Genomic DNA, 26,931 nt, shown 5'->3' on the forward strand with positions numbered 1-26,931 from the left:
GCGTGAAGGCCTTAGGAAATGCACATCCAAATTCTCAGCATGGCCCTTCTTGCTTTCTTAAGTTTCAAGTAGCAGATCTGAGAGGCTCTGCCCCTCTCAGGCTGCCACTATAAATCCCTGTGTGATTCAGAGCCACACATACGGAGCTTAATAGGATACGTCAAAATAACAGATACACCTTACACCTCGGATATCGTTTCATGCACCCATATGTTTGTGAAGGATGTGACTGCTCCCTGATGAAGGCATCCCTTCCGAAATGCGTGTAGTCTGTCAACATACCACCAGCCTTAGTTATCATCTGAGCCATTCACATGAAAGTACATTGTTACTTGTCTAGGTTTTTTCTCAATTATTAATATCGTATACAGAGCCAGCTTCCTACAGAACTTTTGTTTTCTTCTAAGCAGCAGGCAGGCCAGGAGGGTTGGGGTCAAGTCACTTGGGCCTGGAGTCTTCACTGCTGCGACGTCTTCGGGATTCCAATCTTCTTAGGTTGTCAAAGAACTTATTTCTGGGTTCAGGGGGCGTTTTAGGGGTCTCGAAGTAGTAGCCAATGGGCTACTGACCTTATGGTGCCTACACCGTCAGTGTGCTCACCCCACGTGGGGTACTGGGCAGAATCCCGGATCCTGATTGGGGGTGACTGCAATCTAAAAGATGGCTGGCACCGAAGAGTGGGCTTCACCTCGCCTCCCCCACCAAAGGGGCAGAGGTGCTCACACCTGCTGGGCTGTCCTAATTTTTCCCCACCTGTCTTCCCACCGAAAAGGGGTTGAGACCAGAAGGGGGCCTGCTCCTGATAGCAGGAGAGGTTAGGGATCGTGTAGCAAAGGCAGGAAGGCCTTTGAAGCTCCCCTGCCACAGATGGCTCTTCCTGACCTGGGGTAGGTGTGAATATTTCTGCACAGAAAAGGCTTTGTTTCTGGGCCCAGGGATCGAAGGCTCCCCCACCAGGGGTCCAGAAACTTGTCTCATGGTGGCAGGCTGGTGTTCAACAGTCAGGAAACCCGCCAGTGGTTGGTTTTGTTCAGAGGTACCCTCTAGAAAGGGCCCTGAGTGCATGGAATAATAAATCTGACACTGGGATCAGTGCAGGTTTCATTTTTTGAGATGTTTGATACCAACCCCAGGGCACACTCGGTCAAATTGCATCAGGTATCTGGCAGAAAGTATGGGGGCAACTATGAAGAAAGGGCCCTTTCCTACACCACTGGAAAGAAAGTCACCAAACGTAAGCAACTTGTTTGTTTGGAGCAATGCTGTAGACCTACTCCTTTTCTCTACTCTGCTTCACACTATTGTTCGGTCCTTGCTGCATTTGGCTTATTCTGAACAAAGCATACTTTTGTCTTTGTACATCTTTCAGCTGTCTTTCATTTACAGCACAGGTTTGATGAGTCATCATGGTGGTCCAACAATCATCAAAGACTTAACCAATTAGCAATTTTGGGCATTCCTCTGGTTTGCTGGCCTCTGGTAAGAGGTGACACCTGAGAACTGTTCTTGGTCAATTAATGAGAAGCTCATTTGAACCAATAAATAGAGCTGAAAACTATTACCACGCCTAAAAGGTTGCTGTAATTTTGGCACTCGCCTCCTCCAGGAGACAGATGAAGATTCAAGCTTTCCCGAAAAGAATCACATTATATTTTTCCATAAATGCAAGCTCCCCTTATGCACCAGTCTATGGTTCTTCTCCAAAGTATAGATGAACTTCCACCTCGATGGGCTGGAAGTTCTAAAGTCATTTTTTGGAACCCTACCTTTAAGGCGAAGAGGTACATGGATGCCTCATATTCTATCTACATCATCAGCTCAAATATCGTAAGGAAATCTGACCTGCTTCTGCTTGATTTCAGAAATTCCCAGAAATGTGAGCTAGTTTCCAAACCTGGAATCACAAGATGGATAGTTGTCTTTATCAATTTATGTCATGAAAAAAACAGACTGGCCCCTCAAGGGCACTATGACGGCACACTTGTTGCATTGTGGCAACATAGTTGCCCTCTTTTCAGGAGTGCCTTTAGCAGATGTATGTTGAGAAGCTACTTTTGAGTGGTGCAACTTACTCATGCAACACTTTGGCCTAGATGCTGCAGCGTAGAGTTAAACAATAGTGGGTCACGCAGTTCTTCAGAATCTGTTTCACTAACCTGGGCATCTTCTGATGTTCCTCCACCATCCGCTGTCTGGCATGTTCATGATTTACTGCGTGGGTTCAAGATCCTGAATCTGTGAAGGATCCAGTACTGAAGAAGAGCCCAACTAATGTGTAGGACGTAGTCTCCAGCATTGGTACCTTTTATAGATTTGTATGCTGTTCACCATTCATTCTGCATTCAGGCACACCTACCGTTTATTTCCTTCCACTTAGCGCTACGAGATATGAGGTATGTCAGACCCTGGGGGAGTAATGCTTAGTGAATGCTCACATCATTGGCTGAAGTTTGAGTCTTTATTAATGAGTCGATTGTGCTACTGAAGTGACCCTCTTCACAACCTTTGGTTGCATTTTTTTGTATTGCTGATTTAAAGTTCAGGGGATATGAACTTAGTGGCCTGACTCCGTGATGGCGCCCACAAGTACAAAGCCTGTAAGGAATGGGGACGCAGCTTGATGACTCACAGGCACAGGGTCTTTTCGGGGGCCAAGAGGTGAGACCCTCACAATTCATAGCAAGCGTGCAGCCTGCAGAGATATGCTATACAAGATAACACCCAGTGCCTGACCTTAAGATGGCCGCCTGTCACACATGACGAGAGGGGAGCGTTGTGTTTTCAAAAGTTGAAAAAGAAAAAAACAGAACAGAAAGGAGTGACCAGGCGCTGCAGAATGGCTACTCCCTATCCTTCCCCTATCCGGCCTACCCATCAAGATACTTACTTTATGAACTCACGTCTGACTGTGGAGACCTAGCTTTCTGACCGAGGCCCGTGGAGCTACCTGATAGCTAAAGAGGAGATGGGCTTTGGACTTCCCCCCATGGTCGTCACCTACCCAGCCGGACTCTGGGCAGACTCTCTTTCATCTCTCCATCTTATTTCCCTCCTACCCCTCTACCCTACTCCCTTTCCCTTCTAAGCTCCACTTATCTTATTTTCTACGTTTGTGAAATGTTTTTCTAGTAACTGATGTAACTTATGTAATTTTGTAACTTTTTGGAACCTTATGTAAAGCGCTCTGATATCTCTGGGTCTAGCCAGCACTATATAAAACTCAAATAAATAAAAGTTGCTGTGGGATCTCTACCAGTTCGGCAAAACGAAATGATTTAGGCACGTGAATCTACTAACCATACCAATGCTGGAGAATTGTCGTTGCAGGTAAGTAGCATATTTCTTCAGTTACAATGCGTATTCAACATCCCAAACTGAACTGTGGCTTTGTATGTTCACATGGCCTGGTGATTCACTTTTAAGCTGCAGGGTAAAGTACAGGGGGCGCAGTGTGGAATTTAATCCATGGGCAGAGTAACCTTCACAATCTCCAGTTCTGCACCCTGGTTGCTGAGCTATCTGAAAGCGCTTTCAGCGAATTATTAATTTGTCAAGAACTGTTACGGTAGCCTGGCGTTAATAGTTGTTGAAATTAGGTGCTTTCTTGGGTTTCTAAAATCAACTGGGCATCTTTATATTCCGATAGGCTGCATGCTCATTTTTGTATGTTTTTTTTCTGTTGCAATTAAAGACTTCGTCTTCCCTGTCCTTACCTCTAGTTTGTCTATTGCCAAGTTTGTTGTGAGCCCTTCCACAAGTTCTGCCTCGAAGAGAGCGAGCGCCCTCTTGAGGAACAGTTGGAGAACTGGTGCTGCCGCCGATGCAAGTTTTGTCATGTGTGCGGAAGACAACACGAGGCTACAAAGGTAATGAGACAATCCCATTCGCATGTTTCAAGCTTACTTACCTACCCACAAAACACTTAATGTTACTCTCCTGTTTATTGTGCCACGTGTACCAGTATGAAGTGTACCCATATTCGATATCACGTGTCATGCAGCGCTCATATGTTTGCTTCTTCTCTCCATACAGCAACTGCTGGAATGTAATAAATGTCGGAACAGCTATCACCCTGAGTGCCTGGGGCCCAATTACCCAACAAAACCCACCAAGAAGAAAAAAGTGTGGGTGAGTTGGGAGCTTCCTTCTATCCTCTATATCGAACGGGCGCAATATAAATCGTCCTATTTCCCACAAAATTGAGATTGTAATCTCCTGTAATTGTGCTTGGATCATAAAAACAGGAGCAAGGGATATCGACTTTAAGTTGTGAAACTCTTAAATTTCTGCTATACTTGGTGTTATTTAAGTAAACACTTCATTCTTTGTGATTTAATTCTTACCAATGAGATGCCTGCTTGTATGATCAGGCCAGCATGAGTTCTTCAGCAGTCGTAAACATACTACTTTGAAATGGGGTGTTGGACTAGGTATATAAAAGCATCACTTCATCTGTTACTCATGCTTTCATCGCGATCACAATGATGTATAAGTGGAACGTTCTTAGTTATTGGATCTTTTGATGTCTATAAGCAGTAGAATTTCTCATATTATGATGGTATCCACGGAACACATTTAAAAAAATCATTAACGTTAAAAACGGGTGTAAAGGAGTCAACCTTGTCAAGTTTTCATGTTAGCCCTTTTTCAGTTATAAAAAGTACATCTATTTAGCCAGATTAAAAGTACAATACTTTTGTGTGAGGAAACCACTACTTTGAACCATTTGTAGTAACTAAAAATATAAAGGGAAGTCCAGCCTCTAATTGGCTAACACATGGCGCTAATCAACATTGCACCTTTAAGAATTCCCGAGGGCTGTGGCCTACCCATCGTGCAGTACGCGGTCAGCGAGGTAGTTCAGTTGTTCAGCTCGCTATAGAAGCAGCCTGAACACTGCAATGCTGCCTATATTTGGCTGAAAACTTGTTTCGAGTGTATTTTTTTTTTTTACCTTAATTCAACGTTTTTAAAAAGCTACTATTCGAAACACAAGCCAGACCTATTTAGCTATGGCTCTAGGGTTACTTGAGCCCATGAGGCATGCTTTCCAGAATCCATCAATGAATGTAGTTGAATGCCCAGGGAAAAAATATGGCTCTTCAGCCTCTGATCCTTTTTTCCGTGTGAAATATACCACCACCAGACTCTAGTCGTGTCTCATCTAACAAGTGCTGCAACGCTACTGACCTTATCTGCTCCGCCTGAGAAGGAAAGCAAACGGATGGATACAGTGAGTAAAAACGTCTACACAATCTCTTCCAGAGCTTTGAGAGTGGAAGTTTCACAGCACTGCTAGGCCGTTGCAACCGAGCTTTGAAAATCCTTGGATCGATGTATAGATCTAATAGGGAAGTTGGAGAAGAATTTATAGAAATCCTGATAGAGGGTATTGTTACGTCTAACATTAAGTGCAACCAGTAACTCAGCTGATTAGGGCCCCTGTGACATATACCACTGTGTCTCGATGAGGCACTTCTCCTGGTTAATACTTTAATTCTTATCTCAGGAAAAGCAAAAACATTTGGATGTGCCTTTCTCCTTAGTTTTCTATTCTGAATAGGGATGAGGAACTGTAATGGATAAAGACGGAATCGAAAGCTAAATTGGTCGCCTCAGTGAACAAGCATTGAAAATGCAATAAGTCTCTCCCTCGTTTAAGTTAAAGCAATTCTGTTTGATATTAGGTGGCTTTCTAGCTTTGCTTTTATTAGTGTTTTTCAAACTTTCATGTACATAACATGCAAATGTATGCATATATGTATATGTATGCATTTGTATTTATATAGATATGCAGATGTGTATATGTATCTATATACACAGAAAAAACCATAGGTTTCAGGCACGTTATAGTTTGGAATTAGCATTTAAAAAACCTCAGAAATTCACTGAAAAAACCATAGGTTTCAGGGGTGTTATAGTTAGCTGGACTTTTCACTTGTACAAAACCATTGAAATTACCCCGTTATAGTTAGTTCAGCTAACTATAACTCGCGCGCCCGCAATGCACTGCTGATGACGTCACATATTACATCACTCATGACATGGTCAGTGACATCACTCATGACATCACTGATGACATCTCAAATGACATCCCTGATGACATCACTGATGACATCATCCAGTGAATGTGTGTTTTTCTGAAAATTAAATATGTTTTATATATGTATATCTCAAGGTCGATGGAAGAATAAATGGGTATATAAGTGTCTAAATGGATGATTTGTTTTTGAAAAATTGATTGTGTAACTGACTGATTAAGTGTATCATAGTGAATACATGGCTTAGTGAGTAATGTTTAAATATGTAAATATATGTATCAGTATCTCACTTTGTGTATAAGTGGCTGCATGGGTTGGTGAGTAGCTACATGGGTGTCTATATAGGTTATTAGTTGGTTTTTTGAGTATCAGTCTGAGTGTCTGCATGGTTCGGTGGGGGGTATTACGTAGTGCATAGGTGCATGAATGAGTGACTCACTGTTTGTATGTGTTGAAGACAGCATGTGTGCAGGACTGTATGGGTGGATGAGTGTGTGTATGGGTGTGTTAGTGAGTGAATGACTGTCTCAATAGTGTCTTTATGAGTAACTACATATGTTTTAAACTAGTATATGTGACTATTGGTGTATATAAGTGAGTATATGTGAGAGTGAGAGATTGAAAGAGTTCCTGTATGAATAAGTATGTGTTTCTATAAGTGTTTGTTTAAAAGACTAAGTATGTGTAAGTTTCCGTAGAAGTGTGGTGGTGTGTGTATAACTGTATATGCAAGTAAATGGATGTTTGATTCTTTATTAGCATGAGTGACTATGTGTGTGAGTAACTATGGATGAGTGGCATTGTGTAACAGGATGTATAGGTGTATGAGTACATATGATGAGTGAGTACATGTATGAGTGACTGTATAGGACTGTTGGTGAATGAGTGGATGTGTATGTGGATCTTAGAATTACTGAATAGGTTGTTGTAACTGGTATTGGTATGTCCATTGTTTTGAAAATGTTAGTCTCTATTTTTGAATGTGTGTATCAAAGGTTATATTAGGGTGAGAGGAGGTCTGCCACTCTATCACAAGGATGATGTCATCAGTGATGTCATTTGAGATGTCATCAGTGATGTCATGAGTGATGTCACTGACCATGTCATGAGTGATGTAATATGTGACGTCATCAGCAGTGCATTGCGGGCGCGCGAGTTATAGTTAGCTGAACTAACTATAACGGGGGAATTTCAATGGTTTTGTACAAGTGAAAAGTCCAGCTAACTATAACACCCCTGAAACCTATGGTTTTTTCTGTGAATTTCTGAGGTTTTTTAAATGCTAATTCCTAACTATAACGTGCCTGAAACCTGTGTTTTTTTCTGTGAATTTCAAAGGTTTTTTAAATGCTAGTTTCTAACTATGCCTACAGAGATAGGACATGTGAAGAAAGAAGAAAAAATGCACAGAAAGAAAAAAAGAAGTGCAGAAAGAAGCAACAGAAGTCCTCAAAGACAAAGAAAAGTGCAGGAAGAAGGATAACGTGCAGAAAGAACAAAAAGAAGAGCAGAAAGAAGCCTTGTTGCAAAATCATCCTGTACCCTCAACTTTTTCAGACGGATACTGGTGGTAACTGAGTCTGACTAACCAGTCCTAGAGCCAGTGCTAAGTTAAAAGACACTTAGAATACAGTGAAAACACCTACATACACTAGGGAACATTATGCGTTGGGGTACCCCTGTGATTAGCATGACCTCCTCTGTAAGCCCCTAGTATATAATAAGGCAGGGGGATTAAAACTACCTCTTAAAACAGGCCACAGGGCGTTTTTGCACACGTTAACTCAGGCCCCGTCCCCTCCCTTCACCACTGTGTAAACACGCCCTGTGTCCGTTTTTAGTTGGGAGATATAGGGGCATATTATCAAGCTCGGCGTTCACATTATCGCCGCTTTAGCGGCAGAAAACTGCCACTAAAGCGGCGATAATGGGCTTGATAATATGCCGCAGAGAATTCCAATAGAAGCCCATGTTGACATCAGAACATGGGCTTCTATGGGAATTCTCAAGGGCATATTATCAAGCCCATTATCGTCGCTTTAGTGGCAGTTTTCTGCCGCTAAAGCGGCGATAATGTTAACGCCGTTTCTTGATAATATGCCCCTAAGTTCATTTGAATCCTGAGGGTCCCTAGGGTCCAACTAGCCCACTAGGTACCTCCAGTAAGTGCCACAGAGCTGCGTTGCAGAGAGGTGTAAAAAGTGGCACGGCCTGGACCACCTCTCTGCAATGCAGCTCAGTGGCGCTTACTGGAAGCACTTGGTGGGCTAGTTAGCCCCCAGGGGCCCTCAGTATTGAAGGGAAATTATATCCCCAATTTAAAACGTGCCATAGTGCGTGTTTGCACACGTCACCTCAGGCCCCGTCCCCTCCCTTCACCACTGTGTAAACGCGCCCTGTGGCTGTTCTAAGTTGAGAGATTAAGTCCCCTTGAATCCTAAGGGTCCCTAGGGTCAAACTAGACCACTAGGTACCTCCAGTTGCAGAGAGGTGTAAAAAGGGGCTTGGCCTCAGAACACCTGTCTGCAGCGCAGCTCCCTGGCGCATACTGGAGATGCCTGTTGGGCTAGTTGGCCCTCAGGGACCCTCAGTATTGAAGAGGAATTAATTCCCCAGCTTACAATTCGCCAGTGGGCGCGTTTGCAGAGTGCTGCAAGGAGGGGGCGTGGCCTCCGGCACGATGCCAGTCTTTTATTTTTTTTAATTTTTTAAGAAGGGGGGCTGTGTGGTTCCCCTTCTTATTCTAATTTATTGGCCCTGATGACCCCATCCCCCAGGGCCTGTCTCCTAATTATAGTTTTTTTGACCCCAATCTCCAGGGCCCGCCACTGTTTTTTATTATTTTTAAAAAATATATATTTATAGACACACCTAGGACATGCTGGACAAACCGTACGTACCTATCACCATGACGATTTGCGTGATATTCATTAAAAGGTGACTATGCATACAATGAATCCACGTGGAATGTATTTACACCACTAGTGAAGCTCTGACATGTCTGATGCCCTACCGTGTCTAATCCCGGTAGACACCCTTGTCGTTTATTTATACAAACATGGGTAGCTATTGACGGGCACATTTAATACACATGCACACCAAGCCATTCAAAGGGTGTTCGACAAAAATTCGACCAAAACTATGCAAGAAACCCCCCTCTCGGTTAAAACACACATCCACTGCCGGATGTGTAATACTTTTTATTTTACTCTCTGGAAAGGGGACGAAGATCACTTGAGAGTCACAGCGCGCTCCTGGCAGAGCCCAATGCTGTGTTACACCCACCATTGCCTGCTGAGTGCCACACACCTCTGTGTTGTATTCCACTAGCTAGTGCATATGCTTTGACGCTCTCTAGCCCATGTGCACTGTAACACCACCCCGTGAATATGTCATGCCACACTTGTCTTCGCACGGGTTATATTGCCCCATCTAACGTGCCTTCCTCGATGCCTATGTTATAACGCACAGTGCTATGCCATACATATTACAATCTGGGATCCATATCTTTGTCACAGTGCATATGCAACGTTACACTCCCCAGCACATATTTTATATTACAACTTTAGAGACTAGTTAGGTTACACAACACTGCCCTGTGCATATTACACTCCAAGGCGCATATCGCATAGCACGCGCTAGTGCCTGTGCTATCTCGCGCTCTCCAATGAATCTGTAATTGCGCACAATGTATTGCATATTATATTTCACGCCCGGTTCATCTTATATCACACTTTTTGGTGCATAGTTTATACCATACACTATATCTAGTTTTCATTTTCAATCGTGCTCTCAGGACTATGTTCTATATAACACTGTGTTCACCTACCCTTTTCACGGGCATTACATTTTGCGATAGGGGGTGGAGGGTCAGGGGGTGTTTCTGCCAAGTGAGCCCGGAGTCACAGTCACAAACTTCCTCTTCTTCCTGAATAAAAGTGAGATTATGCTGCATACTTGTTTTAAGTAGTTCGCACAGACACACGTTTTAAAAACAAAATGTTCCTAATACCCGCCTTCTCTGAACAGTTAGCTTGCTGCCCCATCCCCCTCCTCCCTATCCTCTGTTGTGTGAATCCATGGACTAGCCTCCTCCCTCCTGCCATGCATGGCCTGATGTGCTGCCACTGCCCTCAATTTAGTATGATATACCAGTCCAGTCCTCCTGCCCTCCATTGCCCAATTCTATGCCCCATCATTGACCTCCTGCTTAAACTCTGTGCTTAGCTTGCTGCCCCTATTCTCCTTCCCCCTGCCCTCCGATGTCTTTGTGCATGCCCCTGCTCCATCCTTTTTGCCCACCATGTTCCATGGACCTGCCACTCCTATCTACTCTGAGTGTTCTGTTGAGCTGCCACTCCCCTCCCACCTGCCTAGCATTGTCAGATGACTGTAACCTGTCCCTGCCACCTCCGCCCTGCCTGTCCACATGCCATGCCCCTATCCTCTTCCTCCTGTCCTACATGGTCCATTGTACTGCCACACCCTTCTACCCTCCCTGGTCTGTTGTGCTGCAACTGCTCCTCCTGCCTGCCCCGTGCGGTCTGTTGTGAGGCCCCTTCCCCTGAACTTTCTTGTCTGTGCTCAGGTCCTGACCCTCCCTTCTATCCTCCATCGTCCTTTGTGCATGCCCCTGCACCCTCCTTCTTGCCCATCATAGCCATTGTGTTGCCACTAACCCTCCCACTTGCCATGCATGGTCTTCTGTGCTGCCATGGCCCCTCCCACCTTCCCTGTGTGGTCAGTTAGCTGCCTCTGACCCCTCCCACCTTCCCTCCATGGTCTGTGTGTTGCTCTTCATGGTGTGTCTTGCTTCTAGTGCTCATCCTGCCTGACCTCCATGGCTATCTTGCTGCTCCTGCCCTGCCCCCTTGCCCCCAGCCCTCTGTTTACATGTGCAGACCCCTACTCCCTCCCTCCTGGCTTGTCTGTTCCATTGTAATGCCCCTGATCCGTCCCTCCTGCCCTTTATGGTCTGTTATGCTGCAGCTTTCTCTCCTGTCTGTCCATTATGGTCAGCTAGCTACCATTGCCTCTTGCCCTTCTGTTCTCTGTTGTCCATGTGCATGGTCCTGTCCCCTCCCTCTTGCTTTCTATGGATTGTTGTGCTGCACTCCCGTCCCGCATGCCCTGTGTGGTGTATTGTGCTGCTGCAAACCCTGATGCCTGCCATGCAGGGTCAGTTTGGTGCACCTCTCCATGTCCCTCCTGTCCTCTGTTATCCGAGTCCATGTCCCTATCCCATTTCCTTCCATGATCCAATGTACCATACTTGCGAACATTTTGAACTTGGTAAGAGGGAGATTTTGAAAAAAAACTGGGGTATTGATTTTCCCCTTTGAGTTACATTGAAAAAGAGGAGATTGTAGACAGGAGACAGATCAAATAAAGCCCATTTTAGCTTAAAAACATTGGACGTTTCCTGGCTGAATCGGGTCTGTTGGCATGTATGGTTGTACTACCATTGCCTCTTCCTTCTGCCCACAATGGTCTATTACATTGCCACAGCCTCTCTTGCAAGTCCTGTATTGTTGGTTTGTTGCCCCTGCCCCCCTTTCCACTGCCCTCCATAGTCTGTTCTGCTGCCACGGCCCTTCCTGCCTGTTCAGTGTGGTTAAATTGTTGCCTTTGCACCCTCCTACCTGCCTTCAATTTTCAGAGTCCGTGCCCCTGGCCTCTGCCTCTCAACAGTAGCCTAATGAACAACTAGATTGCTAACATTCTATATTTATTACAAAAGTGTGGAACGCTTGACGTCATCTTGATGTAATCAAAACTGTAATACCTAGAGCATTTCCTTTAGAAATTACATATATGAGAGGGTCTTATTGGCATCAAAATTATGGTTAGTGCTCTAAAAGACTAAAATAAGGACATATTTTCTGAGTTTTCAAATAGCGACAAAGCACTTTTAAATTATGTGTTATCTTTGTTTTTTTATCCAGTTGACCACTTGATTAAATGTTGCACTTAGGGGAGAGGATGTGGTGTTACTTCCAGAACTGCAGACTTTGCAACTGGGGAACCAGGTTGGAGTTTCTGCTTCAGCTCTACATTCTGGGATTCTGGTCAAATCACTTAGTCTCCCCATGTCTACAACCAAAATGAATTTGTTCTTGTGTGATGTAACCAATGCTCATGTAAAGCACTCCAATACCTGACAAGTCTGCACTATATAACACTGCAAAAACACAAAATAATAAGTGTTTTGCACACTTCTGTCATTGGGCTATATTTGGGCTACATCTGTGTGATTTTGGGCTACATTTGGGCTCTTTTGTCTCCGGTGGCCATCTTGGGAGATTTATTTGTTATGAAGTTTCCTAATTTCCTCACGTACTGCAGTCTCCTCAGTAGGAAATGCTTTCAGTTTTTTACTTTGATTCCATCATGAAGGCATTCAGATGTCACACATTTGCCATAAATTCAGAATGTTAGCACTCTTTTTGCTCATTAGATCACTGTAGTAAAGCTACTGCTCACCAGGGAAAACTGCTGCTGGTATTGCAAGTGCATGTTTCAGTCTGCATGTCAGAAGTTTTTTAATGAAATAAAAGAGGATTTGAGAAGTCACTCAAAATGTGCCCTAATTTTTCTTTCTGCAGCACTAATCATACTTTTTATGGAAAAATGAACCCCCTCATGTTGTTCCTTTTTAAATTAAATGTTTTAAGAGTTACCACTTTAATCCAAGCAAGATGGCTTCAGGTGTGCCATATGTTTATCATAAATAGGACTGTTAGCGCTCTAGTTGTTCTTTGGAACACTCTGGGAAGCTGCAGTAGAACACAAAGGAATCAACTGACAGTCTCTGCCCTTGTTGGATGTACATGTTTTACTGAGAATGTCAGACTTCATTCTCACATGACTGAGAAAGATAATGTGAATTTACAGAAAATAAGCTCTCAGTTTAGCTTATAGATCACCTTCCAAACCTCTGTGGGAAAAGCATGAGAAAATATTTTTCTCTCAATCATGATATCCCAGCAGAAGGCTTTTTCACATGGTGAAATCACTTTAGAACATACCACAATTCCTAAAATGAGTATGGTACCATCAACAAATGATTTATAATGTAACTACAGTCTTAAAACCTTCTATTAACTGCAATGCTTTTTAATGAGGTGCTATCATGTATATTGGTCCCAAGATGGCTGCCAACACTTCATGGATGAAGTGCTGACAGCCAGTCAGATCTCAGGATGAGATGTGTGGTTAGGCTCCGCCCACATATATATATGATTTTACTTTTGATTTTCTCAGGAACTACTGAACAGATTGACACCAGACCTGCAAAAGGCACTTCCCTGACCTGAGGACTACCTCTCTGCCAAATTTCAAGTAATTCTGTTCAGCCGTTCGGGCTGTACCTTGGACTAAAGGTCCCTATGGAAAATTGCATGGGGAAAACGTGTTTTGGGACCCCCCTTTTTTCTCTACCCCCGCTTGACGAATCCCCCCGAGACTTTCAGGGTAGGAGCGGAGCGGAGCGCCCCACCTATTTTGAAAATTTCGCGAGGATTCGTCAACCGGCGCCAAAGTTATTCCAAATAGAATGTTGCGGATTTCCTATGGAAACACGGTCCTAACTATAACTATCTACTGGCGACCGCCAGTAGATAATAAATATATATATATATATATATATATATATATATATATATATATATATATATATATATATATATATATATATAATTTTCACTGAAAAAACCATAGGTTTCAGACATGTTATAGTTGGGAATTAGCATTAAAAAACATTAGAAATTCACTGAAAAAAAACCATAGGTTTCAGGGGTGTTATAGTTAGCTGGACATTTCACTCGTACAAAACCATTGAAATTCCTTCGTTATAGTTAGTTCTCCTAACTATAACTCGCGCGCCCGCAATCTTCTGCTGATGATGTCACATATTACATCATTCATGACATGGTCAGTGACATCACTGATGGCATCACTGATGACACCATCGAGTGAATGTGGTTTGGTTCGATATTTAAATATGTATTATATATATAGCAATCTGCATTGAAGAATGAGTGGAAGTATGAGTGTCTGGATGGAGGATTTACTAGCAGTGTGATTGACTGTTTAAGTGACTAATTTAAAGTGTCTCACTAAATATATGGGATAGTGATTAAACCGTGTGAATATCTGTATCACTCTCTCTTGTTGTGTAAACTACTGCATAAGTTGGTTACTAGCTATGTGAAAGTCTATATTAGTTATTGATTAGTTAAGTGAGTATTTTTATGGGAGGGTGAATGTATGTGTGGTTGGCTGGGAGGTGTGTGACTGTCCAAAGATGTGTAAATAGTTGATTTAGTAGGTATATGAGGTTAAGACTGCATGTGGAAACAGTTGTTTAGGTGAGTGAATGTCTTTATGGGTGTAGTGATGAGTAAATATATGTTCGAGGCATATGAGCTGCAGATCACACACTTAGGATAGTAGATCGCCATCTGGTATTGGGCTCGGATGCTTGCAGTTAGTTGTTGTCTTCGGAAGAATTCTTTGGTCACGAGATAGGTGACTCCTCCCTTGGACGACAGTGCCCATGGGCATCAACTCCCATCGTTAGATTGTTTTTTTCCGCCATTGGGTTCGGATGCAACTTTTCCGCTCCGGTTGGAAATATCAATTTTGCAGCGTGAATCTTTCTGAAAACTTCACAACAAAACATCGAACACCTTCATCCTCGACATCGATTACATCGGCTCGATTCCGAACGTCGACGTGGGCCACTGGGCCTATCCACGGCGTAAGGCCTACGGCTCATGGAAAGGACGCCGTTCAAAAAATGCCCCCAGTGTGGAGCAAAATTTCTGCACAGTGACCACCACAAAGTCTGCAACCTGTGCCTATCATCGGAACACAACGAATCCAGCTGTCCAGCCTGCGCATCCTTTCGATTCGGGATCGAAGGGATCAACGCCACATCATGGCACAAAGACCAGCTCCAGAACCAGAGGACATCTTTGATGAAGGCCCCGATGTCCCGGAAGAAGATTTCGAAGATCTGCAAATAAATTCTGAAGCAGACGACTCAGACGACCCCATCACTCCTGGGCAACGTGTGAGTACTACTACCCCTACCCCAACCCCACCAAAACCAAAGGCATTGGTCAAGACTTCGCCTGCTGGCCCCAGTCGAGACCCAAAACATCCTTTAGAAGCCCCGCCTCTGGGCTCGGCTCCGTAGAAACATAAGCCTTCCGGTAGCTCGGGACCGAGCAAACCGCATGTCATTGTCCAATCGGCACCGAAGACAAAAGACCACTCAGCACCGAAATTGGCTCCAAAGCCCTTGGCCCCGAAAACACCAAGGCCAATACAGACACCGACACCGAAGGTTCCCAAGCCCACAGATACACCTTCGGCTCCGAAAACCTAATCGGCACCGAAACCATCATCGGTACCGAAATCACCGGCTAAGGACTCTCATACGCCTCCTAAAGCCAAACAAGCTACCGATCAACCAAAACCTCGATCGGAACCGAAAAAGTCGGTACCAAAGACTGTTTATGAAGAACAAGAACTTTTTCATCCAGATCCAAGGCAGAAAAAGATCTATATTAACCCCAAGACTGGACATGTAACCGCGGTGTCATGTAAAAAACGGAAACTGGACACACCACCTGCCCCAGTTCCTGTAAATAGGAAGGACTCTTCAACATCCCCTATCCCTCCTTCCTCTCCTATACCGCCTTCTATCCCACCCTCTCTGCCTACACTACCATTACCTATAACCTCTCCATCTCATACACCACCACCACAGGATGATTATGATGACCTAGGGGGTGGGGGTGATCCTAATGATCCGTTCACGGATCCAGACACCTCACCACTGGATGATTGGGCATTCCCCATACCAGACATGACTGACCCTCAGCCATATCCCTCAAAACCATCACCTCCTGACGATCACCTGGGGTTTGGACAGTTTTTAAATAGAGCAGCAATATACCACGGCGTCACAATGCACTCAGACGCACCAGAGGAAGACTTCCTATTAGACACTTTCAAACAGTCTCAAAAGTCTGTACAAATTCTGCCCATGATTAAAGGAGCCATAAAAAATGCCCCCGAAGTCTTTAAAGACCCTGTTCGTGCCAGGGTTCTCAACCCACGGATTGAAAAGAAATATAGGCCTGCTCCTGAAGATCCTAACTACATCAAGGGCCAACTCCCTTTGGATTCTTTGGTCGTTTCCAATGCTCGGAAACGCGCCAACTCCCAAACCACAGGAGAAACACCACCCCCAGACAAAGAATCCAAACTATTCGAAGCCTCTGGCAAAAGAGTAGCAGCACAAGCCACTAATCACTGGCGTATAGCCAACACCCAAGCCCTACTAGCACGCTATGACAGGGCCCACTACGATCAATTAGAGTCTCTCTTACAACATCTGCCAGACCAATACAAAACCCAGGCAAATGACCTCATTCAGGAGGGAAAGCTCATTTCAAATGCAGCAATTAAATGTGCACTTGACGCCGCAGACACCGCCTCTAGAGCAGTTAACACAAGTGTGCTCCTTCGACGACATGCATGGCTACGCATCTAAGGCTTTAAGCCAGAGGTACAAACTTCGATACTTAGTCAGCCATTCAATGAGGAACAGCTCTTTGGGCCAGCAGTAGACTCTGCCCTTGAAAAAATGAAAAAGGACACAGAGACGGCTAAGTCCATGGGAGCATTACAATCTCCCCAACCACGTGGCTCCTTTCGGAGCTCCTTCTATAGAGGAGCCTCCAAAAATATTGGAACGGACACCTCCTCTACATTCAAAACCGCCACACACACATCCCCCAGTAGAGCATATTTTAGAGGCGGATACAGAGGAAACAACAACAAGGGTCGAGGTCGAGGTAATAACAACACTCGCACCTCCCCTGCCACAAAACAGAAACAGTGACTGTCCTCCACTCCCCCCAGACCATTCCTCTCCGGTCGGGGGAAGACTAAAACAGTTCCTACCTGTCTGGAACTCCATCACAACAGATAAGTGGGTCAAACAAATTATCCAGTATGGTTACTGCCTGGAACTTACAACTAACCCTCCCCCCCCCCCCCCCCCCCCCCCCCCCCCAATATATCACCCAAACAGCGTTTGATGTCCCAGACCATCTTACTCTCCTCAAACAAGAGGTTCTCTCACTGCTTCAAAAGTACGCAATAGAGCCAGTTCCCTTAGAACATCAAGGGAAAGGGGTATACTCACTCTACTTCCTAATCCCCAAAAAGGACGGGACTCTAAGACCAATACTTGACCTCAGACCCCTAAATCTGTATATACACTCAGATCATTTCCATATGATCACTCTTCAACAAGTGCTCCAACTGCTGCAACAAGGCGATTTCCTTGCCACACTAGGTCTCAAGGACGCCTATTTCCACATTCCCATACATCCTGCTCACAGGAAGTATCTAAAGTTTGTGGTGGACGGACAACACTACCAGTTCACAGTCCTTCCATTCGGGGTAACAACCGCGCCCAGAGTATTCACAAAATGTCTGGCAGTAGTAGCAGCACATCTCAGAAGACAACAAATTCATGTCTTGCCGTATCTAGTCGACTGGCTAATAAAAGCCAAGTCATTCAACAAATGTGTTCTACACACTCACCGAACCATCCAAATGTTACACAACTTGGGGTTCACAATCAACTATCCCAAGTCTCATCTCCAACCCTCTCACATACAACAGTATCTAGGAGCCACCATAAACACCTTCACAGCCCCAGCATATCCCAGCCCAGCCAGGATAGCCAATATACAAGCTCTTATCACAAAATTTCAAATCCAACACTCTCTTGCAGCAAGAGTGTTCATGCAACTCATAGGCATGATGGCGTCTTGCATCTTCATTGTGCCTTATGCAAGACTTCAAATGCGTCCCTTGCAAGAATGTCTAGCACGTTGGTGGAACCAGGCTCACAGACAACTCACAGATCTGGTGTTGGTGGACAGCCGCACACATCGCTCTCTACAATGGTGGAACATAACAAACTTGTCCAAAGGGCGGCCGTTCCTAGAGCCTCTTCCACAGATAGTGCTGACAAGACGCATCACTCGCAGGATGGGGAGCTCATCTCCTCGGACACACCACTCGGGGCAAATGGACCACTCAACAGAAAGTGCTCCATATCAATTACCTGGAACTTCTAGCAGTATTCCTAGCCCTAAAATCTTTCCAACTACATGTACAGAACAAAGCTGTCCTCATCCGGACGGACAACATGACGGCCATGTATTACATACAAAAACAAGGAGGCACACATTCTATGCAGCTGTCCCAGCTCGCACAGAACATTTGGAGATGGGCCATTCCCCAGAAAATATACCTACTTGCAGAACACCTTCCAGGGGTTCACACCAAAAACTGCATCTCTCCCCGTCCTTATTAACCCAGAACCATGGAGAAATCAGACACCCAGATCCAGCGCAACTGAACCTGCCAATCGGGCTCCTTAAGTCCTAGAGTTCGGTTATCTCAACCTACCACCAGACTGCATGAATATTATAAGAGAGGCCAGACGACCTACCACTAGAGCCTGCTACGCTGCAAAATAGAAAAGATTTGCCATTTACTGCACTCACAATCATATAAACCCACTGGATGCATCCATCCAGGACATCATTTGCTACTTACTGCACTTGCAAAGATGTAATTTGGCATACTCATCCATACGTCTCCACCTAGCAGCATTAGCAGCCTACTTACAAAATAGACAACACTTGTCACTCTTTAGAGTACCTGCGATCAAAGCCTTCATGGAAGGACTAAAAATAATTATTCCTCCCAGATTACCACCCTCTCCAGTGTGGAATCTAAACATTGTTCTTACAAGGCTCATAGGACCCCCATTTTAACCTCTGAATAAATGCGAACTACAGTTCCTCACATGGAAAGTGGCTTTCCTTATCGCTATCACATACCTCAGAAGGGTAAGTGAAATCCAGGCTTTAACCATACAAGAACCATTCTTACAATTACACCGTAACAAAGTGGTTCTTAGAACAAATCCGAAATTCCTTCCAAAAGTTATATCTCCGTTCCATCTTAACCAATCAGTAGAGCTACCAGTGTTCTTCCCAAATCCCGACTCGGTAGCTGAAAGAGCTCTTCATACCGACGTTAAAAGAGCCCTTCTTTACTACATTGACAGAACCAAATCATTCCACAAAATAATTGTTTGTTGCTTTCTCTCCACCACATAAAGGCAACCCCATTTCCAATTCTGGGATAGCTAAGTGGATAGTTAAATGTATCCAAATATGCTACCACAAGGCTAAACGCACACTAACGGCTCCCTCTCGAGCGCATTCCACACGCAAAATAGGGGCTTCCATGGCATTCTTAGGAAACGTTCCCCTAGAAGATATTTGTAAGGCAGCCACATGGTCTACAACACACACCTTCACTTAACACTATTGTGTTGATGTGCAAGCAAAGCAGCAAGCTTCTGTGGGTCAGGCTGTCCATAAAACTTTATTTCAAACTGCTGCAACCGATATAGGTGACCACCGCTAGGGAAGATACTGCTATATAGTCTATCCTAAGTGTGTGATCTGCAGCTCATATGCCTCGAACGGAATATGCTACTTACCAGTATGCATCTGTTCTTGGCATGTAGAGCTGCAGAGTCACACGCCCACCCACCTCCCCGGGACCTGTATCTGTTCCAGCATTGTCTTACTTAGACAACACACATGGACATCTCTCTCTTTTCTACAAACTCCATCATTTCCCATCATGGCGAAAAACAATCTAACGATGGAGTTGATGCCCATGCGCATTGTCGTCCAAGGGAGGAGTCTCCTATCTCATGACCAAAGACTTCTTCCGAAGACAACAACAACCTGCAAGCATCCAAGCCCAACACCAGATGGCGATCTACTAACCTAAGTGTGTGACTCTGCAGCTCTACATGCCAAGAACAGATGAATACTGGTAAGTAGCATATTCCTTCTCAATGATACATGTCCAACAAAGTAGAAATATAAAAGGCAGTATATGCGACAGTTGTATATAAATAAGTATACATAAGACTGTGATTCTATGAGTGACTGTATGGATAACTGTATACTTGTAATAGTGATTTTATAACACACTAAGTATGAGTTACTATCTATATGAATAAATGAAGTGGTGTTTGTATAAGTGTGTAGCTGAGTAAATGTAAGTATGATCAATTATTTGCATAAGTGAGTAGGATGACTGCATACGTGAATAGGATGTATGCTGGTGCGTAATGTTGATGTAGGTGTATAAGTATATTTGATAGTGTTCTATTGATCTTTCTCAGCATGTATGAGTTAATCTATAGGTAAGGGTTTAGATGTGTGTGTAGATCTAGGAATCACTCAGTGGGTATTTAGAAACTTATATTGGTGTTTCAATGGTTTCAAATATGGTACTCCATATTTTATAATGTGTGATGAAAGGTTATACTAGTGTATGATGAGGTGTATCAGATTGTCACGTGGATGATGTCATCAGTGATGTCATTTGAGATGTCATCAGTGATGTCATTGGTGATGTCACTGACCATGTCATGAATGATGTATTATGTGACATCATCAGCAGTGGATTGCGGGCGCGCGAGTTATAGTTAGCAGAACTAACTATAACGAAGAAATTTCAATGGTTTTGTACGAGTGAAATGTCCAGCTAACTACAACACATCTGAAACCTATGGTTTTTTCAGTGAATTTCAAAGGTTTTTTAAATGCTAATTGCTAACTATAACATGTCTGAAAGCTATGGTTCTTTCAGTGAATTTCAAAGATTTCTTAAATGACAAATTTTAAATGTCATAATAGTTACATTTATTTTTTTGGTACAGATTTTCTACATTTTTTTACTTTTTTTACATATTTTATTTTTTAAATTACATTATATATTTTTAATATAAATGGAAAAAAAAATTTTTAAATATTGAAACTGTCTTTTTTTGTTTTATATATTTTTTTTATATATTTATATTATTTTCTTTATTTGTTATTTTTTTTAAAAAAATTTGGGGGGAGTCGCGCACCCTAAGCCTACCTTTCTCGATCACTGCGCGGAACCTATCCGCCATTTTTGGATTGTTGTGTAGGATCCGCGTAGGATGTGCGATGGGTGCGTATTTTTGTGCGCGATCGCTATGCGACTCCAGGCGCATACGCGACACATACGTATTACTTTACGTGACACTCGCTCTCTTGCGCGTGAAAAGCCCCGGGGGTGGCGGTCCCCGGGGCTGCAGGGGGGCCATGACCCCTCTGCATATATTTTAAAGATGCCCCGGGGGGTGGCGGTCCCCGGCTGCAGGGGGGCCTTTGAGCCCCCCACCCATGATTATTGAAGCCCGGGGGGTGGCGGTCCCCGGGGCTGGGGGGGTGGCTGTGAGCCTCCCCGTACATAATTTTATAAAGGGGGTGGCGTTCCCCGGTGCTGGGGGGCCCCTCTGGGCCCCCCATTCACATAATAATATTGCCCCCGGGACTTGCCCCCCCGGGGGGCTAATTACCAACGAAAAACGCTCCCGTGCTTCGTTTTTTTTTTAATTGGCAGGATCCGCGTACCCTGAGCGCATCTTCCCGTTTAAAAAAAAAAATAATAATAATAATTTGTGGGCCCAGGGCCTAGGGGGTCAGGGTGTTTCTACCCTGCCCCCTTTTTGCATTTTTCAAGGATTTCTTGTGCCTCGGTTCTACCGAGGCACAAAAAGGCTGCCAACACTTCCTGGTTTGGAGTGTTGACAGCAAATTGATAGCCAATTAACATGCAGCTCGTGATCGGGAGGGTGCGCTCAGGGTGCGCTGATCCACCGCGCCCATAGATATATATGTGATCTTACTTTTGATTTTCTCAGGACTGAACGGATTTACACCATTTAACCAAAAGGCACGACTCTGAACCAAGGGCTACCTTTTTGCCAAATTTGGTGTAATTCCGTTCAGCAGTTCGGGCTGTAGCTGCGACTATAGGTTCCTATGGAAAATTGCATGGGGAAAACACGTTTTGGGACACCCCCCCCCCCCCTTTTTTTTTTTTTGTCGGCCCCCTCTCGACGAATCACCCCGAGACTTTCAGGATAGGAGCAGACCAACTGGCCAAAAGCTTTGAAAATTTCGTGAAGATTCGTCAACCGGCGCCAAAGTTATTGGGAATAGAATGTTGCGGATTTCCTATGGAAAATAGGTCCAACTATAACTACCTACTGGCGACTGCCAGTAGGATATATATATATATGTAGGATATATATATATATATCTCCTGTTTAGCTGCTTTTTTCAATCTCCATCTCCGAGACATAAAGCAGGCACGGACCACGTTTCTGTGCAAAGTCGTTTATTTTGCTAGTCGGCCATGACGCGTTTCGGTCCCTCCTGGACCTTGATCACATGACAACACTTCTTGGCTTCAGCCACCATTTTATAGTATTTAAAGCGCTAGTGCTTAGTGCAAAACGGAATAGATAGCAACAAAAAATCCTCATCTACATGGAAAGTGAGGAAATACTTAGCGTGTAAACTTGTATGCATCGTTTGTTTTTCGCTACTTTTAGTGCAAATGATCTAATACCAGTTTTAAATATTTATAAAAACATAAATGCATAATTTCAATCAATTTAAAAGCACTTCTGACACATTAATAAATAGTTGTACATTAGTACATAAAATTCAAATATGCTCAATTTGCTTAAAAAGACCTGATAAAATGTTGTATAAGTATACAGATAAAGTGCTAACGTTTCAAATCTTATGACATCATAGTTAAACATAATTGCGTAAATGCATGTCACCGTTGTCCTAGCTCAAGTAACTTGTGAATTGATATGAGCGTTAGCCGAAAATGTTGCTTAACTTTCCATTAGTACAATTACATATTGTGCAGTGCAAAAAACGTGCTGAATAGATGAACTGAAAATTAAGATGTGGACCTATTTGGTGATTTGAATGATATGCATATTGTATGTACAATCTATTTAGCTTTATTTTTCTTGTTTGCGGGGCATAGGCTAAAAAATCTAAGTTGATAAGATTTTAATTCAGGCGGCAGCATCGAAATGTTACAATCGATTCTCCATGTAAGCTGGTGACTTGATCTTAATGGGGAGTAACATTTTAAAAGGGATAGTAAACTATTATGACTACCGGAAAGTAAAATATAGTCAAATCTCTAGGTTGCTTATAGCTAGGAACATGGAAACTGTATGCGCCAAACGTACCTATATATCTGACACATGAGAGGGTATGAGCAACTTAAATGCAGGTATAAAGATCCTCTGTAGCATTGAGACCACCCGGTATTTTGCTATCGAGTTTTAAGATGTACCGGGTTTCTAGTTTGCGTAATGCACCTTCTCTGTCACCTCCTCTTCTATTTTTTGGTACTGCATCTATGAGGTAATAGGACAAATATTTGGGGTCGCTGTTATGAGTTTCTTGGCAATGTCTAGTGACTGGATAGGTAGGGTCTCTATTAATAATGGCTCTAAGGTGTTGCAGGATTCTTTTATTGGCAGGAAGTTTTGTACTGCCCACGTATTTGAGGTTGCATGTGCATTTAAGAATGTATACCGGGTAATCAGTTTTACAATGTAGGGCTTGATTTATTTCTACTTCCTTTTCACTAAAGGGTGTTTTGAACGATTTCCTGCTTTGCAGTTTTTACAGGCCACAAACCCTTTCCTTTGTGTAAGCCAATTAAGAGATTCCACTACCTCAGGGCTAATATATAATATTATATGTGCATATGTGTGTGCGTAGAGAGAGGTAGACCGTAGTAGAGAGAGAGGTCGAGAGAGGTAGAGAGTGAGTAGTAGATAGAGAGAGTAGTAGAGAGTGAGGAATAGTAGAGAGTGAGTAGTAGCGAGTAGTAGAGAGTGAGTAGTAGAGAGTAGTAGCAGTAGTAGAGTGAGTAGCGAGTAGTAGAGATTGAGTAGTAGCAGTAGTAGAGAGTTGAGTAGTAGAGAGTAGTAGCAGTAGTAGAGAGTAGAGTAGAAGAGAGTGAGTAGTAGAGAGTAGTAAAGAGTGAGTAGTAGCAGTAGTAGAGAGTGAGTAGTAGAGAGTAGTAGCAGGAGTAGAGTAGAAGAGAGTGAGTAGTGGAGAGTAGTAGAGAGTGAGTAGTAGAGAGTACACATATATGAAAGACATGCCACACCACTTACATTACACGCCAAGCATAAACACCACACAGGTACATAAACCACCGATAAAGATCAAAACTACACACACCCAACAAGCAGACACATACCACGCCCACAGACACACAGTTCATGCACAGATACTACCATACATACACACAACAGACATGAAACATCAACACAGAAACACAGACACACCACACAGACGAGCAATGATGGCAGATGTGCACCTCCTCACGCAAACGACACACACCTTCTCCACACACTCACACAGACACAGTACGTATGCATCAGGCACTACAAACACAGGGACACGTAGTCACGCATGTCTCCTGTCGCATCTGTAGTTCCAGTAATCCTGCCATGAACCTTCTGCTGATGTGGCGGGGGCAGACAGAATGCTGGCAGGGCGAATCCGAGCTGCACATCTGTCCTGACAGCACTTAACACCGTTCCCCTTCATTAACGGCGCTTATGTGGATCGAATTAGCGTTCCTATTTACATTTGAATTTGATCTTTATTAGATTTTTCACCAGCTGGTTTCAGCTTATGCAGGCACTATGCTGCGTGCATAGGCCCAGCTCCCGGCTCAGATTCCTCCCGGCTGCCCTTGTCTTGAGCTCTGTCGACCGTTCTTCAGATATATTTCACCTCTGTTAATCTCTCTCCTGTCACCTCGGAGCCATCCGTCGAACTCTGCATCCTGCGAGCTGGTTGTGCTTCATCCCTGCTGTCTGTCTGATTCTGCTCCAATCTAACACGGAGGTAGCTCTGTGGGCTTTTCACCCTCTGCGGATCACACCTGCAATCCCCACTAGGGCCAACCCAGCTATTCATCCTTCAAAAGGTAATCATACAAGCCCCATTGAGTTGGGGGGCATTATTAGCCACCTTGACTTCAGCTGTGCCATTATTTCAATGTATCCACTTTGAGATCCGGATGCCTCCTTGGTAGCAAAGTTAATCTCTGGGCTCCGAAAGTGTTGTGCCTCCTCCATGTTGCTGACGTCTAGAAGACCCTGCTGACGTCAGCAACATGAGGAGTCAGAACACTTTCGGAGCTCAGAGATTAACTTTGTTGGGCTGCATGTAGCGGCACTGCGCTGTAGAAGTCACTTTGCTCTACTAGGAGAGCCTGCACCGCAGAGGGCCACCGGCAAGGTGTACAGCGTGGCCCTAGAAATCAGAAATACAGCTCCTGTTCATGTGTGGTGAAACCCAGGGCGCCATAGCGCCCCACTCCACTACATTTCCTGACAAGCCACACTAATACCAAGGAGGCATCCAGAGGCGCGCGGGTGGGTGCTTTTAATGGGGGACGCGGTCTACACAGATAAGGGGATCGGGAAGTAAACAGACGCTGCTCAAAGTGGATATTAAAATAATGGCACAGCTGAGTTCCGAGTAGAGCACTGAAAGGCAGACCATCTGTGCTGTGAAGAGCTCGTGACTCGGCTCTGCCATTAAGTGAGGAGCAGTCACACAAAAAACATAGAAACAGCACTGCGCCCATGAAATGGGTGCCACCCTGACTACCAAGGAGGCATCCGGAGGCGCGGGGGGTGCTTTTAATGGGGGGACGCGATCCACACAGATAAGTGGAGGGGAGAAGTAAACAGACTGCTCAAAGTGGATATTAAAATAATGGCACAGCTGAATTCCGAGCGGAGCACTGAAAGGCAGACCATCTGTGCTGTGAAGAGCTCGTGACTCGGCTCTGCCATTAAGTGAGGAGCACCTATATACAAATATTTGCCTCTGAACCCATAGATCACCACAATGTTTTGTCAATCAGTCCTTTTAATTGGCTGAGACTAACAATCTTATTTTTCTTTTTTACATATGCTTTAAACAGAGTTAGCTCTTCATCATTAGACTTCCTTTTATCTTACAGTATTTACACATTTATCCTGTACATCTTATTTACACATTACGACAAAGACATAAACATAAAACAAATAATATAACGTTTGTGCAAATTTAAATCTCCACTAATTGTGTTTCTTCACTATACAGTACGAAATTGTCCAACTATTTACATCTTAGGGACCTTAGATAAAGTGGTCCTCAATCTCCTTAATCTTATTGGGTCCTAAGCAGGGTCAGAAACACTTATTCTAGTATTTTTATACAAAAACCTTTCAAATGTTATGTTTCCTATTTAGGGGAAGCAATGAGACTTTATTGACTTTCCCTCTGTGTTCTGGTTCTCTGCTTGTCTGTTGCCTACGCGTTTCGACCTTCGTTTGCAGACCTGTGTGTTCTTCGTAAGGTCTTCCTCAGGGCTTGTAGTGTTGTAGAGTGGACATCTTTCTCCTGTGTGGGTGACAGTGTATCTTATTTACAATGTGAGTTCTTAATAGAACGTCTTAGTAAAGATTCACATAAAGTGAACTTACGTACCGTGATTCCTACTGTGCAAAATTGTCTTGAAACGGTGGTATTCGTTATCCTGTGGGAATATATGTGTCTTTGTTAGGGCATGGTTGTCTAAAAAGACTTCTGCCATCTTCATAGCATTGCATGTCAAGGTACTATTATTATATATACATGTAGACCTACCCGGGTTTAATCCAAGTTTCAAGGGGATGCTGCTACGATTCGATTTTGACTTCCGCTCTATCTGTTCCTATAGTTTCTGTTAACTGTCGGAATGTATGAGAGAGAGACGTTTATTTTAGTCGTTGCTTTAAGATTCAACTCTTTTCAGCGTTATTGGCATGCATTTAAAGCATGCTTGAGTGCTT

At 43.8% G+C, this 26,931-nt stretch overlaps 1 protein-coding gene across 1 annotated transcript in view; it reads left to right on the forward strand.

Annotated features, from left to right (window-relative positions):
• The window catches only part of KMT2A (lysine methyltransferase 2A), a 1,466,550-nt gene that overhangs the window by 668,924 nt on the left and 770,695 nt on the right, over positions 1 to 26,931 (forward strand). The window contains exons 11-12 of the mRNA XM_085645838.1: positions 3,720 to 3,866; positions 4,033 to 4,128. Coding sequence (XP_085501964.1) covers positions 3,720 to 3,866; positions 4,033 to 4,128 — 243 coding nt within the window. The remainder of the gene's footprint in view (positions 1 to 3,719; positions 3,867 to 4,032; positions 4,129 to 26,931) is intronic.

Source organism: Triturus cristatus, chromosome 3_1 (assembly GCF_964204655.1).
Source record: "Triturus cristatus chromosome 3_1, aTriCri1.1, whole genome shotgun sequence".
Taxonomy (NCBI): domain Eukaryota; kingdom Metazoa; phylum Chordata; class Amphibia; order Caudata; family Salamandridae; genus Triturus; species Triturus cristatus.